Source organism: Arthroderma uncinatum (assembly GCF_011692745.1).
Source record: "Arthroderma uncinatum strain CBS 119779 chromosome Unknown scaffold2, whole genome shotgun sequence".
Taxonomy (NCBI): Eukaryota; Fungi; Ascomycota; class Eurotiomycetes; order Onygenales; family Arthrodermataceae; genus Arthroderma; species Arthroderma uncinatum.
This window is the reverse complement of record NW_022983864.1, coordinates 6,196,000-6,211,926: the sequence shown is the minus strand read 5'-3', so window position 1 is coordinate 6,211,926 and position 15,927 is coordinate 6,196,000. Positions and strand designations below refer to the sequence as shown.

At 50.4% G+C, this 15,927-nt stretch overlaps 3 protein-coding genes across 3 annotated transcripts; 1 reads left to right on the top strand and 2 right to left on the bottom strand.

The window, feature by feature from the left end:
* Positions 1-960: 960 nt before the first annotated feature.
* On the bottom strand, positions 961-2,703 carry GIQ15_03781 (putative siderophore iron transporter mirb protein; the record flags this gene model as incomplete). Its single annotated transcript, XM_033551198.1, has 1 exon — positions 961-2,703. One exon carries the CDS (start codon positions 2,701-2,703, stop codon positions 961-963), a length of 1,743 nt encoding a protein of 580 aa, XP_033408359.1.
* A 3,826-nt stretch (positions 2,704-6,529) lies between these two features.
* Positions 6,530-8,317, bottom strand: GIQ15_03780 (siderophore iron transporter mirB; the record flags this gene model as incomplete). Its single annotated transcript, XM_033551197.1, has 1 exon — positions 6,530-8,317. The coding sequence occupies one exon, from the start codon at positions 8,315-8,317 to the stop codon at positions 6,530-6,532; it is 1,788 nt and encodes a 595-aa protein (XP_033408358.1).
* A 2,085-nt stretch (positions 8,318-10,402) lies between these two features.
* On the top strand, positions 10,403-15,598 carry GIQ15_03779 (uncharacterized protein; the record flags this gene model as incomplete). Its single annotated transcript, XM_033551196.1, has 6 exons — positions 10,403-10,823; positions 10,872-11,302; positions 11,364-12,120; positions 12,169-12,245; positions 12,317-12,739; positions 12,815-15,598. 6 exons carry the CDS (start codon positions 10,403-10,405, stop codon positions 15,596-15,598), a joined length of 4,893 nt encoding a protein of 1,630 aa, XP_033408357.1.
* Between the last annotated feature and the right edge of the window lie 329 nt (positions 15,599-15,927).

Genomic DNA, 15,927 nt, shown 5'->3' with positions numbered 1-15,927 from the left:
GTTCCGGTATTGCTTCAGCGAAAGTTATAGCGACTGCATGTCCCCTGGGGTCACAAACACCTCCAGCAATGTCTGCCTTTCCTACATCTCGGTTATATTCCTCGAATACCTTCTGTGAGGTAGCAACCGTCAGTTGTTCATACCTGCTTCTCCGGACAGGAAGCAGAGTGAAGCAACCTCTGCTTGCCAGTGTGGAGGCATCAACAGGAATAGAGTACTTATACTCCATAATGGTATATACATTGATTCCTCTGGGGGAAAAGGCAAGCCAGAGGTATCAAGTCCTTATTTATGGAAAATAATTCCAATTATTGAGGCTCTCACTAACGCAATGGGGCCTGAATCTATCAACGCGACGTGGCTGAATTCGTATCGACTGGTGGCCTTTACTATCAATGTTAATGAACCCTGGAGGTGCATGAGATCCAGCTATAGGCTAGATCAGGCGATGAGTACCACTGTATGCGGCATCGTTGGCCCCGGGGCATCTGGATAAATGCCTCCAAGAGTTCTGCAAGCGCAGACTTCTCCAGGAAATTGGACACGGGGGTATGCTAGGCTCCCTAATCCTAGACTATGGAGGGGCAAAGGCGATGTTGTTCGCGACATGCGACCTCTATACCAAGCTTACACTGAGTGAGCAATCACAAAATTGTGCAAGGTTAAATCGGCACCACTGTATATGGGAAGCCTAAATACGTTCGAGGCGTGATACTTTCCAGTTGAATTGTACTTGCTTTGATCACAACATCCTAGCAAGGGGACCATAAAGCTATACGAATATCTATCATTCAGTTTGTTAGATAAAAACGGAAGTGAAAGCGGCCAAAGGCAATATCACACTGTAATTGTTCATGCAGATAATAGATACTGGCTTGTGTTTGGACTCAATTACTTCATGATCCTAGGGGTATTACGACGCAGTCCGGAGTCAATTAATGGATACTGCTTGAGATATGTCTATATAACTTGGCCCTTAACCTGCTTCAAGTTCTTAACGTCTGTGTTCCGCCAGAAGGCAACAGCAATAAACCCAACAACCCAGATTACGGTTCCCGCAGTCAACATCATCGATTGTGCGCTTGCGTATGCGCGCTGGATAGCAATTCGGGTTGGTGTCCCAATCGGATAGCTGAGTTGAACTTCCAGCATACCGTAAATACTGAGAATATTTGCCTGTTCCTCGGCGGGTAGGTATTCGGCAAGCTTGGCCGGAAAGATAGACTGCCATATAGCGCCAGCCACAGTAAGCCCGATGGCACCACCAATGGATGAGAACATGGACAAAATGGCGACAACGACCGCAATGTGCTGGTGGGATGCGGCGGACATGGCAGCAATTGGTGGAGTAATGATAAGAATTCCACCAGCAAGGGAGATGAAAATTTGGCACATAATTATGTAGCCAATATTCACGTCCGGCTCCCGGAAATAGATCATGAGACCCATGAAGAGAGTATAGATAGGCATAGCACAGTACAGTGTAATGGCCTTGAAACGCCCAGTATATCGAATCGCTATACCGGCAGCAATCCCAAATAAGCTGTTACCAAGGCCATAGATCTGGACAACGTAGCTGGCCTTGGTGATGCTGAGGCCATTGACAACCTGGAGAAAAGAGCTGAAAAAGCTGTTCCAGCAGAAGAAGCTGATGAAGAGAACGGTACCGAGCACGCACGCACCGATCATATTCCGATCAAGTAGCAGGGAGTATGGGATGAATTTGACGGGGGCAAAGAACTTTTCCCACAAGACGAACGCGATCATAAGGACGACTCCAAACACCAGTAAACAAATAATCAGCGGCGAGCGCCATCCAAGGGGCTGCAGAGTATAGAGATTGAAGGGCAAGAGGAAGAGAGTCAGCCCGGTGGTGAGTAAAAGGAGGCCGACGGCATCAAACTCGCGGCAATAGTGTAGAAACGACTGCCAGGGCGTCCTTGTTCCCTTCTTCACCACGATGAGACCCTTCTTCTTAGCCTTGTAGTAATTCAGCATGAGTACGCCAAACAGCGGAAGACACATGATGGGTACGATGACGGAGAAGGCTCCAAAGCACCAGGCCCAGCCGGGGCCCTTGAGGAAGGCTTCCGAGATAGGACCGCCCAGCCATATGGTAACGATATTCGGGGATGCAGTCAGCGCCGTCATAAGGCCACGGTTGCGTAGGCTGGTTGTATCGGCGACGAAGATATTGATGCTGTACAGCAGAGCGTTGGTGCCCACTGTCCAAAACACCTGCGCCGCGGTGTACATTTCCACGTTTGTAGTCGCCGCCATCATGATGAGGCCAACGGTCGCAATGAACAGGGACATCGCATATCCCTGCGGCCGACCGAAGACGTCGAGTATCTTCGCGACGGTCAGGTTGCACACCCCCCCAATAACGCTGCTCAGGATCCCCACTGTCGGCGTCAGGGAATGGTGCTGGAAGGCGGAGGTCACGAAGGGGTTCAGCGCCGTCACGACGCCCTGCTGCATCAGCACGATCAGGTAGACGATCCAGATGAATATGTAGGCGACGACGAGGGCGGTTTTCGACCAGACGGCGGCGATCGCCTCGACCTTCTGGACACCGGCCTGAGCCTCTCTATCGACGGTCGCATCTTCGTCTCGCGTCGAGTCCGACTCGAGGCCGGCGTCGTTGCCCTGGTCCTTTTCGACGTGCGCATCCGACACCGTCGGGTATTTGGCTTCGCCCATGATATACGCCTGGAGTTGGGGTGGAGCGAGGAGGAGGAGATGGAGAACGGAGAGCGTTCAGCCATAGTCCACCGAACGAGACTCCATGATCGCTTTATCCCCCGAGAATGCAGCATGGCCGATGACCAAATAATCAGCGCAGCCCGGCGTATCTTTTTCTTCCCAACCCTGGACCGGTTCCTTGCTGTTTGATGTTTGGCGCTTCCCCCAGCCGCATGAACCCCATATCCCCTTACCAATGATAATTAGCTCGATTTAACTCAGCTCGACTAGTGCGGCCAGGGGACAGAATCCATGCCCTATTTCTGCAGTTCTGTTCGCGACGCCATGGCGACTATTTTCCGCCGTCTCCGTAGAACCAACTATGAACCAAGTACTCCGTATGAACCAAGTATATGCTCGAACCAACTATGCCTGGCCATGAGGCATATCTTCCAGGGCATCTCATCTGCTCGGTGGGACCGGCCAGAAGCAACTCAGGTCAAGCCTCGGCGTACTTCGTACATATTCACGGACATACGAAACGGCGGGACTCGCGCTCGGCGTCGTGTAGGATGGTGAGATGCGACGAATCTCTGCTCGAGGTGATACGTTGGTTCCTGGTAGCTTGTCTCCAGGCATGATAGTCGAACGACCGTTCCGGCGACAGCTCTGTGCTTGAGGGTGCGCTTTTGCTGGGTCAGCATTGTGAGAAAACTCTTCATCGCCTCTTCTGACTGCCATACGTGTCAAATTGAGCTCAACTCAAAGCAATAGGGCTCCATCATAGCCGCAGGTTTAGGGTCATGGAGCATGGAACCGTGAATCAAGTTGTCTCGAGGACGGAGGGAGGTTATGTGCCATTTTCTTCCTCCTTTCCCATTCGTTGCCAGACACTTAACAGTGGGCGAAAAAGCAATCATGCAGCATTGATCGATGCGCTTTTCGAAGTGGGAATATCAACTTGCAGCTGAGGTTGCAAGGCCACCCAGGCACCATATCGCGCCTTTTATATAAATCATCGATATATAGTCAGATACAGGGGGTATATGCGGGTACCGGCATGACTTACAGAAAACGTCGCCCGTCTGGATATCTCCTACGCTCCCAGATGGTTGGGTATTCCACCGATCCAGGACGATGTGGGCATCGTACTTCCATGCGCAACTGCATGTCTGGCAAACAAATACCGAGAATATTCGGATTGCAACCAAGGCCACGAGCTTGTTGGGGCTACGCTACTACATACCCTGCCTTTGGCAATCAAAGGTAGCCTTACTCCCGAGTTATCAAATACATGATACTCCCCAATGATAATATCATTGGGCCTCACAATAAGCAATATACTCTATAACTGCTTCTTCATATTTTTTAAAGCATTTCCTTGCCCGTCTCCATGACAGAGGGCTCGCTCAACGAATCTAACGGAGTGAACTGGCAACTCCCCTCATGCCTGCTGGAAGGTACTTTATCTTTCACCAGGCCCTCCAGAGTATCTCAAAACGCATCGTGGAAAATCAGGCCGGAGATTTCACAGCGACTGGCAAGGCGCTATACCCTTATTTGCAATCAGTCAGTATCGTGCAGCCTCCGGGATGGCATCAGGATTGGTGTCCTCACTCATCGGACCAGCTACAAGGTGGATTCGTTTGTGGAAGCTAAGTCTTGGACGGAGATCAGTTATAGGAGAAAAATGAACTATTAGGTAAATTTTTATGAATACGGATGGCAGAGGATATGTGACTTTGCTGACCACATCTCCGGCCGCCGTGGAGATAACACGACATGGCTCTGAGATAGCCAGTGGCTGCAAAGCCGCGGCATTCGCGTATTAGGAGAGAAGTTGTTGAAAAATCCTTGGAGATTATATGAGCAGTTTGCTCTAATTGTCATGTGGCGGCACACCAGCCGCGGGCGATAAGGAGGCTGATTCTAAAGGCTTACCTGGATAACAAAAATCTCCAATATCTTGATCTACCGAGGGCCCATCATTCTCAAATGTTTCCTTAATTCCAGGGCTCGGGTTAATACGGTCGATACTCGATGATCCGCAAGATCAGTGGCGGGAGTTGAGCTTATTTACGAGGGCCGGGTAGGCGAGGGAATCTATCGATGGAGCAATGTGTCGAGAACGTGGCGAGTCTGGAGAAGTTCAAAACCCAGGGAACGGAATAAAGGTTGCTTACAGGGTCAACCCATTTCCATGCCCCTGGTGAGAGGGAGAGTCCAGAGGCCCTTATATGGAGTACGTCATCGCTTCGATCAAAGGCAGGGGCAACAGTGAGCACTCCAGAGATATTATTTTATTTTATTTTTACAACAAGATGGGTGACCAGCATCCAGACTGGATTTCTCTCAAATACTGGATACTATTCGGATAACGTCCTTCCACAATAGGTTCGTTCGCCGGGGAATGGAAGTTTTCGCCAAGCATAATCAGCTTGAAGACTCCGTATATATATATCGAGTTCTCCACAAAGGCCATGGCCAGCAGCATTGATAACACTGACTCGCTGAAGTGGTCACGCCTATACGCATGCACCTCGGGGCGGACGTTTGGAGGGGGGAAAAACAAACGAAAATAAGCTGCAGTTCAAGCACACGCTGAGATGCGAAGAGGCCTTCCTCGCTTAATGAAGTGCACGGATTACGGAGCAACATAACCCGAGCGGAAATAGAGAGCGTGAAGCTGAGCCCGAGGGCGAGCCTGCCGAGTTGCCTGGGGCGAATGGACCCGGGGTTCCTGGCACTTGTTCTTGCGATAAAAATAACATCGGGCCCGGCTGAAAGCCTAGCATCACCGGAAGAACCCAGAAGTTTCCCGTGTTTGGACAGGTAACTAATCCTTGTCGAACACTGACTTTGACATGGTATAAAAAAAGTTTAAGTCATGAAAAGGCCTCGTACTGGTGAGAGATTACGATCTGAGAGGCCCGTCATGTTTAGCTTGACGAGGTTCCCGTATGTACGGAGTAATGACAGGTGGTTGAAGTCAATTGATAACTTGCCGAAAAGGTTAAGCAAAGGCCTAGGATAGGACCAGTGCTTGTTACAACGTTAGCCCATCTCACATACACCCCGGCCACACGTTCAATAGAGCAGTCCACAGTACTCCGCTCTCCATATGATACTCTGAACCTCTCTACCGTAAACTATATTATAAAACTCCGCTGTTGTCATGTCTCGTCTTTCGGATTAGTGACAGGTATAGTGGAGTGCAGCAAAAAGGAATGTTCCACTTGCCAACTTAATATTTTCTTAGCAGGAAGCATAACTTCCTAAATTATAGCCAAAATGGTAGATGATGTGGCCTCAGGTCACTCCATAAATCCCATGCTATATCACTATCTATATATGGGCGCAAGCTAAGCCGTCTTCCCCATCGACAGCAATTGTTCAAGGTGCATTAAGTCCGCCATCCGCGGGAAAGATGAGTTTGAGTTGGGTATTTTTTGGTAGCCGCCGACGCTCTCAGCTTCCGTACTTAGGCTTTCCCGGGCATCCGGGATCGATCCCATTACTGCCATGTAATTGACGGTGCACGTAACCACCTTAGAAGTCAACCCACCATCCTCTATACTCCGTACGAGCCTATAAGTGAGTCCGGGAATCTGAGTTTTCATCCCCGTTGTGAAATGCCGATTAATGGTAGCTCCTAGATAGGTTATTCACTACCATGATACAGAAACGCTACACTTGTAACCCCTCCTTTGATATCGCCAATGCCGATGGGATAAGCAAACAAATTGATATCCTTGCACCCTAGTAAGCTGCACCTGTCTCTTCCATCTCGGGAGGGGCAAGCGGCTACCTACATGGTGCGTATTTGACGTATAATATATTCCGCCTACCAAACGTGTCCCTTGTTTTGCTTGATACCGATGACGTTAATGTCCCGCCAAATGGTGACTCCGACGAAACCAGCAATCCAGACTGCGGTTCCGACGGCCAGCATACTCATCTGAGCATCCCTATAGGCATGCTGAATGCCGAGACGAGTCGCAGACCCGACCGGATATGACAATTGAGTCGAGATGTTTGCGTAGATTTTAGGTAGATTTGGAAGCTCATCGGCAGGAATATAATCCATCAGCTTCCTGGGGAAGACGCTCTGCCAAATGGCGGATGCCACCGTTAGGCCGATCGCGCCGCCAATGTTTCCAAACATCCCTAACACGGCTATGCAAACGGCGACATGCTGATGCGAAGCTGCAGCCAGGATTGCAACCTCGTCGCAGACCATGATCGTGCCAGCTGCTATAGAAATGAAAAGCTGGCACATGATGATGTAGCCGACACTACCATCGATTTTGCAGTAATACATCATCAGGCCAGAGCCCAAGATGCTCAGCGGGATTCCAAGGTAGAGACAGACAGGTTTGAAGCGTCCAGTATAATGAATCAAGGAACCGACCGCGATGGCAGACACAACGGAACAGACAGTGTATGACTGTACAACGTTGCTAGCATTCTCGACGCTGAGATCATTCACAACTTGTAGATATGAGCTAAAGAAGCTATTCCAGCACCAGAAACTAATAAATAACGTAGCAGAGAGAATGCAGGCGCCTAAAACCGTACGGTCAAGGAGGATGGAATAGGGCACAAATGTGATGGAGGCATAATATCCCTCCCACACAACGAAGGAGATAATAAGGGTGATGCCTACAACTAGCATTGCAACTACACGTGGTGAGTTCCAGCCTTGTAATGCATATAGATTGAAAGGGAGCAGAAAGATGGCAACGCCGGTGGACAGCAGGATGAGGCCGATGGCGTCGAATTGCCGAGAATAATGGAGAAAGGACTGCAACGCAGTGCGATCGCTCTCGTTCTCACCCTTGCTCTGTACAATGAGGCCCATATTCTTAGCCTTGAGGTAGTTGTGTAGCAGAAGCTGAAAGAGTGGGAGAGTGATGGCTGGCACGAGGATCGTAAACATCCCAAACGCACAACGCCAGCCAGGCCCATTCAGGAATCCCGAAGATATCGGGCCAGCCAGCCAGCATGTAATCAGGTTAGGCGAACTAACAATAGCCTGCATCAAGCCCCGATTGCGCAGCGAAGAAGTGTCGGCAACAAAAACTGTTAGGCTATACAGGATACCGTTGTTCCCAACCGTTTGGAAAACCTGCGCGGCGGCGTAGGCCTGAACACTGCTACACGCGGCCATCATTGCGAGCCCGACCGTGGCTAACACAATGCAGAAGAGGTACCCTTGTGGTCGGCCAAAGACGTCAAGGATTTTGGCGAGGGTGAGATTGGTGACACCACCGATAACGCTGCTCAGAATGCCAACGGTAGGCGTGAACGAATGCATCGCGAAGGCGGACGTGACGTAAGGAGTCAGGATCCCTGTAGTGGCCGAGAGCATGCCCTCAACAAAGTAAATGAGCCAGATCATAATGTAGGCGAAGAGTAGAGCGGTGGCAGTCCATGCTACCGTCACCGCTTCAATGCTCTGAACACCGGGCTGAATATCGGGGGCGGGCGTAGCCTCGTCGTCGACGTCAACATTAACGGCGGGATCCTCGTCATGGCTGTGGTTGTCGTTGTCATCGCCGAGAAGATTCGAGTTTTCTTCGCTTTCTAATGCCGCGTAGGAGCCATGTTGGGCACCGGCGAGCAGCCTCATGATCTGCTGGGCCTGTTGCGCTGTTTGGGAGGCAGACAGCTGGTGGTTGAAGCAGAAGGGTGGAAGAGGCAGGCTAGCTAATCAGTGGAGTTGTTCCTCTGCCGCGTTGGTGGATATAAGAAGAGTTGTCGGGCGGAGAATCAGAGGATGCGCGCGTCTTCCTTCCTGTTCAGCCTTGTTGGCTTAGATAATATATTCCCCCTGTTTTAATTCTCCTTGATCCTTTCCGAGGAGACGAAGCAACGGTCTCCCAGAAAAAGAGGAGAGGAGCGGAGAGGAGAGGTCAAGGGAAGTTCCTGTTCCTAGGGAGATCCCGGCCCCCTGTGCAAACCAGGACTCTAGAAGAGCACTATCGTATAAAAATAGATACGCTAAGTGGCTATCCTATGCGTTTCGAGGCAGGAGTAGCGGTCGCGAGCGTTTGGCTACCTCTCCTTTCGGTGTTCGGCGCCAACGCACGTCCTGCAGAGCTTTTCCATCCTTCACGGCTTTTCATCCTGCACGGCTTGCAAATCCTGCACAGGTTTCCAAGCATCGGGATCTGTGGGATGGTCGGTATTGGCAGCGACGCACGAAAGTCCGGAGCACCACGTCCGCCTTGGCGACGTCGTAGCAAGTACCCGACAGCTGGCGGTGGGCGAGTTGTCGATGTTTCGATACGCCTCTGCTCGATCGATGCCGGATAGCCCCCGCATGGCTAGCTTCTACTATGTACCCTGGGAGCTCGAGAGGCGACGTCTGCATGGATTCGACTTACGCGAGGCTTACCATATCGCCACGCGACCGACGGCCGCTGAACTCCATGCCAGAAGCGAAAAAGAAAGGCGGAACAGACGCAGACCGTGTGAGAAAGCATGAAGGTGAGAAGCAAGGGGCAAGGGTAGCCTATCAGGGCCTGCAGCTCTGATCTCCCTCGCCGTGGTCGGGCTTAGGTCATGTGACATCGGCTCGGGCCGCGAGTTCTTCTTTAAACGTCGGGAAGCTTAAAACAACTCTAAAACAAGTTCCCTCGCGGCTGAATGGCTGGCAGCGACAAGCAACCCGGTCGCCTATCGTGGGCAGCATGGATATTCAGACCGGGTCTCTCGGTTTTTCCTTTCTTAACGATCCATCTCGCTTGTGGGATTAGTCGTCTTCCTCGGTGCAGTGCCAAGGACAGAGCCCTAATTCGAATGGGGAGATTGTTGCTGACGGCTGGATCCTTCATCCTTGGGTGCATGGGTGCATTACGAGCTGGCTCCCTTCGCTGCAGATCGATCTCGCATCCTACGTTCGACTCCTACGGCCTAGCCTAGCCCTGTTGGCCTGATGCCAAGAAAGCAGCCCCTGTAGGATGCCAGACGAGAGCTTGGAGCCCGTCTCTATCCTCGGATACATGGATGGATACGAGCTGACAAGTTTTGCTGCAGATCAACTTTGCTCCTAATCTTATTTCCTGGAGCTTAACCCTATTGGGAAATTGCCAAGGACTGGCTCCAGTTGATGATATATCGACAAACAGCTTCAATATTCCGCGATTGTTGGGCGCAAGGATGAACACGAGCTGATTCTATTTTAACGAACAGGCCAATTCTGTTCCCCATCAGACACGGAGACCCAATCATCTGCGCCGGTTATGGCCTCATCCTGGTGTCCTCGAGTCACGACTCGCATGTGGGGGCGGGGAGGGGGACTCTATACCACCATGATTTTGTCGGAGAAATATGATCGGCTCCATCCAAAATTGTTTTTTTGCACAATCACGAAAGGAGCCTTCTCGCTTGCACAAGGCTTCGTGGTCGTGTTCGTGAGCTTACGTCGAAATACACTAGGCTCTACACTATTTTTACCAACACCTGAGGAAGAGTTTGATATCAGATGCCCTTGACCCTTGGGGTATATATGTAGGCATGGCCCCCGTTGTCAGGAAGGGTCTTGCAATTCCATCTGCATATCACTCACCACTAGACCTGGTCTGTCCATCCATCGCTTGCCGATCAGGCCTGCGTTGACGCTCCAAATAAATAAAGCGTCAAACCCTCCAATTGCAGCCCTTCGTTACCTAATTCTCCGATACCGTCCCTAGTCATGCCTCACAAATCCACCATGGACGTCCAGCCAACGAATGGCAAGTCCACCGAAGACCTCGCACTGAATGACGACAACTCTTCAACAAATACACCACAAACGAACAAGGACGTCAGGAGGGTGTCGCGACTGATCTTGGATATCATTTTCGAATATGCACTCAACAAATTCGACGACTCAAAGGACCGACTGGAGGCTGGTGCGAGTAACTTCTTGTCAGTCATTGATCAATTCGTTGCAGCAGGGAAACGTGTGGACACATGCCTTCCAGCATTCCCTTTCAAATCAGCAAACAAGGTGTACAAGGTGCTGGGTAGTCTACCAGACATGGCTGAAGAGCTAGCTCTTAACCGGCTGAATACCATGTGCACGCGGATACGCGAAGTATACTCACCTGGCGCCCAGGTTACCATTATCTCCGATGGTATCACATACAATGGTAGGTAGCCTATCTCAAGTTCAACCCTGCCAGACTCGTTCCAATCAGAAACATGGCTAATCAAGGCGGTACCCGGTTTCTATGCGTTATTAGATCTGTTGTCCATATCTGATCAGGATACTTGGGCCTACGGAGAAGCTCTACGTAAGATGGCTATCCAGAAGAAGTTTGGCTACATCAACTTTTCTAGAATGAGAGACCTGCTCGAATTTCCTCTGCCAGAAAAGCTGACGGAAATCACCTACGTTGCCAACTGTACGACCTTCCGCCGATTGCTTATTAACAGGTACGGCCGCGACGACCTCAACATCGATCATGAGATTGCGACAAACCCCGATACGAAGCTGACTTATCTCGGCTACAAACGATTTTTGGAGTCGGATTTGAAATACATCTTCCCTCGGGGCGCGGATCGAAGTGCCCATAGCTATAAGAGGGATTGCAAGTATCTCGCCAAGCAGATGCTAATGCGGGGATATGTAAGTGGAACAACAACCCAGTCGTTGTAGGTCTCGTTGATTGCTAACTAGTAGTAAATAGGCTTTTGCAGGCGCGGTCAAAAATGCTTTCCCGAACTACTTGCGCCTTTCTATCCACGAATCGGTAGGCCTGAACAAAGTATCGATATGCCTGCTTAACACCAAGACCGGATTTACAACCCCATGGCACTGCACCGTAGCTCAGCTGGCCGATGGGGAATGGATAAGCGCCCCTATGGGCGAGTTCGCCAAAGACAGCCGGCTGGAACTTATCCATGTAGACGGCCAACCCAGCTACTACAAGGAGAAGCCACGCGATAATGGCACTCTTGCCATCAGTGAGTCAACGGCAAGTTATTTCCAAGAAGCTAGACCACTCAGCGCCAGTGGATATCTCAGCGGAGCGTCCACGCCCGGTACAGCATCACCCAGCCGCTTCTCCGGTTCACCGCCTAGGACGACCACGAGAAGCAGCGAAGCCACCACTCCAGAGGCTCAATCCCCTCCCACGCTTGCACGGAGCGGCTTAGGCGTCGTGATGGAGACAAGTTCGAGTACTATTTCCTCCCCAGCGGAAACCAATGGGACGCCTTCAAAGCCTTATGGCAAAAGGCTCATCCCTCGGATCATGGATGACCTCGCAGCTGCTGAGCCAGAACGCATTGTCTTCTCCCTAGCGACACTCTCCGGTGATGCACTCCAGTTTAGAAAAATTACCGCTCACGCCTTCAACAAGGCTATCGACAAGACCGCTTGGTGGCTTCGCGGTCAGATTGGCAGCACTGACTCGGTCCAGCCTGTTGGTTACATTGGTCCTCGTAAGTTGAAAATAAGTCCACTGTGGTGAATGAATCTACAAGAAATAGGTACTGACTTTATGGTTTACAAAGATGATCTTCGGCACGTTCTGTTAACATATGCGTGTGTCAAGGCTGGATATGCGGTATGTTTATGACATCAATTTTATTGGTTACGATTATATTCAATTTGCTAATGCCACTTTCTCTCCCACAGGCCTTATTTCTCTCGCCCAAAAATAACACAGAAGGCGCACTATCAGTACTTGAAACCACAAAATGCAATATCTGGGTCAGCGCTGGCGATGAACCACAGGAACCTTTGGTGGAAGAGATCTTGCAAAAGCGCTCTATGACCCATTTGCAGCTGCCTCTCCTCGACGAGCTGCTTGACGCCGAGTCTTCTGAGCCGTTCCCCTATACCAAGTCATTTGACGAAGCGATAAACGAGCCCTTCTGTTACCTACATACCTCTGGGAGCACAGGAGTGCCCAAGCCTATTCCTTGGTCTCACGGATTGATTGGAACTATGGATGCTGTTCGCCTGCTGCCGCCTGCGAAGGGCTACGAAGGTCTGGCTCCATGGACTACCGGCTGGGAGGAAGGCGATACGATCTACTCGTCATTCCCTATGTGTCACGTATGTAACTTGGCAATTCATCACTGCTATAAACGGGAAAGATACTGATTTGCTGACTAAAACCGCATTATTTAGGGCGCTGGAATTATCATGAACATTCTGATGCCAGCCTTCTTTAACTTGCACTGCGTATTGGGACTCGCCGGCGCTCTGCCCAATATTCGACTGGTGGAAACTCTTGCAGACAATGTTAAGATTGATATCTGGAGCATGGTTCCATCCCTTGTCAACGAAATTGGTGAAACACCTGAAGTACTGGCAAAGCTCAGGCCGTCCAAATTTATATGCGCATCTGGCGGCCCCGTCAGCCCAGTCAGCGCCGGCAAGGTCAATGAGGTGGTACGAGTATTGAACTTGACCGGTACAACAGAGGGACTATTCATTGGTAATCTCGTGACTTCACGAGAGGATTGGCACTGGTTCTGCTTCCACCCCTACTCCGGCTTCGAATTCAAGGAAATTGGGGAGAATACTTACGAGCACTGGGTGCATCGCAATGAGCACTGGCCTCTCTTTCAGGGCATCTTCCACACCTTCCCAGACAAAGAGTCAATTAACTTCAAGGACTTATACATTCGACATCCTACGAAGCCGAATCTATGGGCCTTCAAGGGAAGAAGCGATGATCTAGTGGTGCTATCTAATGGATACAAGATAACGCCCCTAGAAACAGAGGCAATGGTCACTGTTCATCCTGCAGTCAAAGGATGTCTTCTATTTGGAACCGGAAAGCCCCAAGCAGGTCTGCTTATCGATCTAAAGGACCCATCGGAGAAGTCCGACGAGCTTCTTGACAGTATATGGGAAACAGTCAAGAAGGCTAACTCGATGTCTCGCCATAAAGATCAGCTTCTGAAAGACTTTGTTACAATTACAAAGCCTGGGAAGCCCTTTATCTACACCGATAAGGGAACCGTAAAGCGAGCGGCTACCCTAGCACTCTATGCCGACTATATCGACCGTTTCTACAGCTCACTTAGTGATGAAGATCTTGAAGATATCCCCCAAGTTGATGTCAGCTCAAATGATTCAATCCAAAGTTACATTCGCGAAATCCTGATCTCCTCGCTCCCCAATATCCGAGAAGCCTCTCCAGACCTGGACTTGTTTGAGCTCGGGCTAGACTCCCTCGGCGTCTTCGCAGCTATTAAGAAGATTCGGGCTGCTACGGGTCTAGGTGAACAGATTGCTCCTCGCCACGTCTATGCCAACCCTACCATCACCAGTCTCTCTGCTACTATTGCACGTCTAGCGGTCGAGGCGAAGGCTGAGCGTGAGACGGCCTTGTCCGACCAGCCTGTCGACAACGAAACTGCCCAATTGAAGACCATTCTGGCCCAACACAAGGCGCGGCAATCATTCCCATTGAATGCCCTCGACTACGTCAACCCAAATCACAATATGGGCCTAGTGTTCTATTTCTCTCTGCGCGATGGCGTTAGCTTTGAGCGAGTATTTACCAATCTACAGGAGGGGCTCAACCGTACATTCGACCTAATCCCGGCGCTGAGTGGTAAGATAATGAACCGTTCAGAGCAAGAGATTGGTTATAGCAAGGGAGATCTCTGTGTCACCATCCCCCCACTGTCCATGGCAGCCTCTGCCCGCAATCGTTTGGTTTACAAGGACCTCTCTGATATTCTCCCGCCCTTCGACGAGTTACGCAACACAGACTTCGCGCCGTCTACCTTCAAGGACAGTCTCGTTCTACGAGATGATCCGATCACCAAGATTCCTGCTAATATCTTCGCTGGACAAGTCAACTTTGTCCGAGGTGGTTGCATCCTTGCCGTCGATCTAAACCATTGCTGCCTAGATGGCCTCGGCGCCATGGTCGCTATCAAAGCCTGGGCTGAGAACTGCAGATATCTGCAGGGCGATAAATCGGCAACATGCAACTGGTACGATCCAGAGAGTTTCAACCATAGCCTCCCAGAAATTCTTCATGAGCAAGAAGGCTGGGTCAAACCGGTTGATGCGGTAGATCCAGGTACATGGGGCTTTCTTCCATTCTTCCCCCCAGACGACGAGTCTGTCCCTACGAAACTTCCGAAAGACGGAGCTCTGACCCCTCGGCCCATTTTCCCCCTGCACAATGTCTGGCCGCTACCTCGCGCCGAGAGATGCATGAAGACGACCTTATTCCTAGTCACACCTGAGAAGCTAGAGAAAATGAAGCAGGATGTGATAGCTGACCCCCAGGCCAAGGGTGTCATCACGTCCATCAGTGACATTGTACAAGCCTTTTTCTGGCGCACTGCCATCAGGGCACGATATCGTGTGGCCAAGGAGATGCGCAAGGAGACTTTCGGACCGGATGACATGTCCATTCTTGAGCTGCCCACTGACGGTCGCCCATATTTCTCCTCAAGGCTACCATCGACATACATGGGAAGCGTGCTTATTCTCAATCGATGCAGCATGCCCGTTGAGACACTCTGCTCCCCTGAGACAAGCATTGGGCATGTCGCCTACATGCTCCGCCAGTCTACCGCCCGCATTACCCCGTCGCTCGTGCATGACGCCTTCACGATTTTACAGTCCCTTCCTGACCACAGTAGATTCTCGACTGCTAACATGGGTCTTGAGCACATGCACGCCATGATTTCCAATATGATGCTATTCCCGACAAGCGAAATCAACTTTGGAGACAAACTCTTCGCCAACAGTGGCTCGCCTGAGTCAATGCGTCCGCAAGTTGAGCGTGCTCATGGGATTTTCCGTTTCCTGGCCATCTATCCAATGAAGAAGGACGGAGGAGTGGAGCTGGTCTTGGGAACGCACCGCGAGGAATTGGAGATGTTTAAGACGGACGAGGAGTTCATGAAGTATGCGGATCTTGTGGACACCACTTGCTGAGGGTTTATGGGGGTAAGGTTTTTGCATGCTGGTCATGGAAGTGAACCACTGCTTCCGGGGATTGATAGATGGACATGATTTGGGAGTTTCTGTACATGTTAGGATTAAAATATTTCATTGTTTATTCATTATTTCGTTTACTCTCGATATGGCATGATCTTGCTCAATTGTATGTGTAACAATTAAATCTCTATTTCGACATAAAATTCTCTTTGGGCCAAAATGCGGCATGCCCAACAAAGTCAAGTGGTTTTGAATAAAATATTTACACAAAGCATGGTCAGTTTCCGCTATACAAAATTACATTGGTTATTATCAGTCCGTATGTA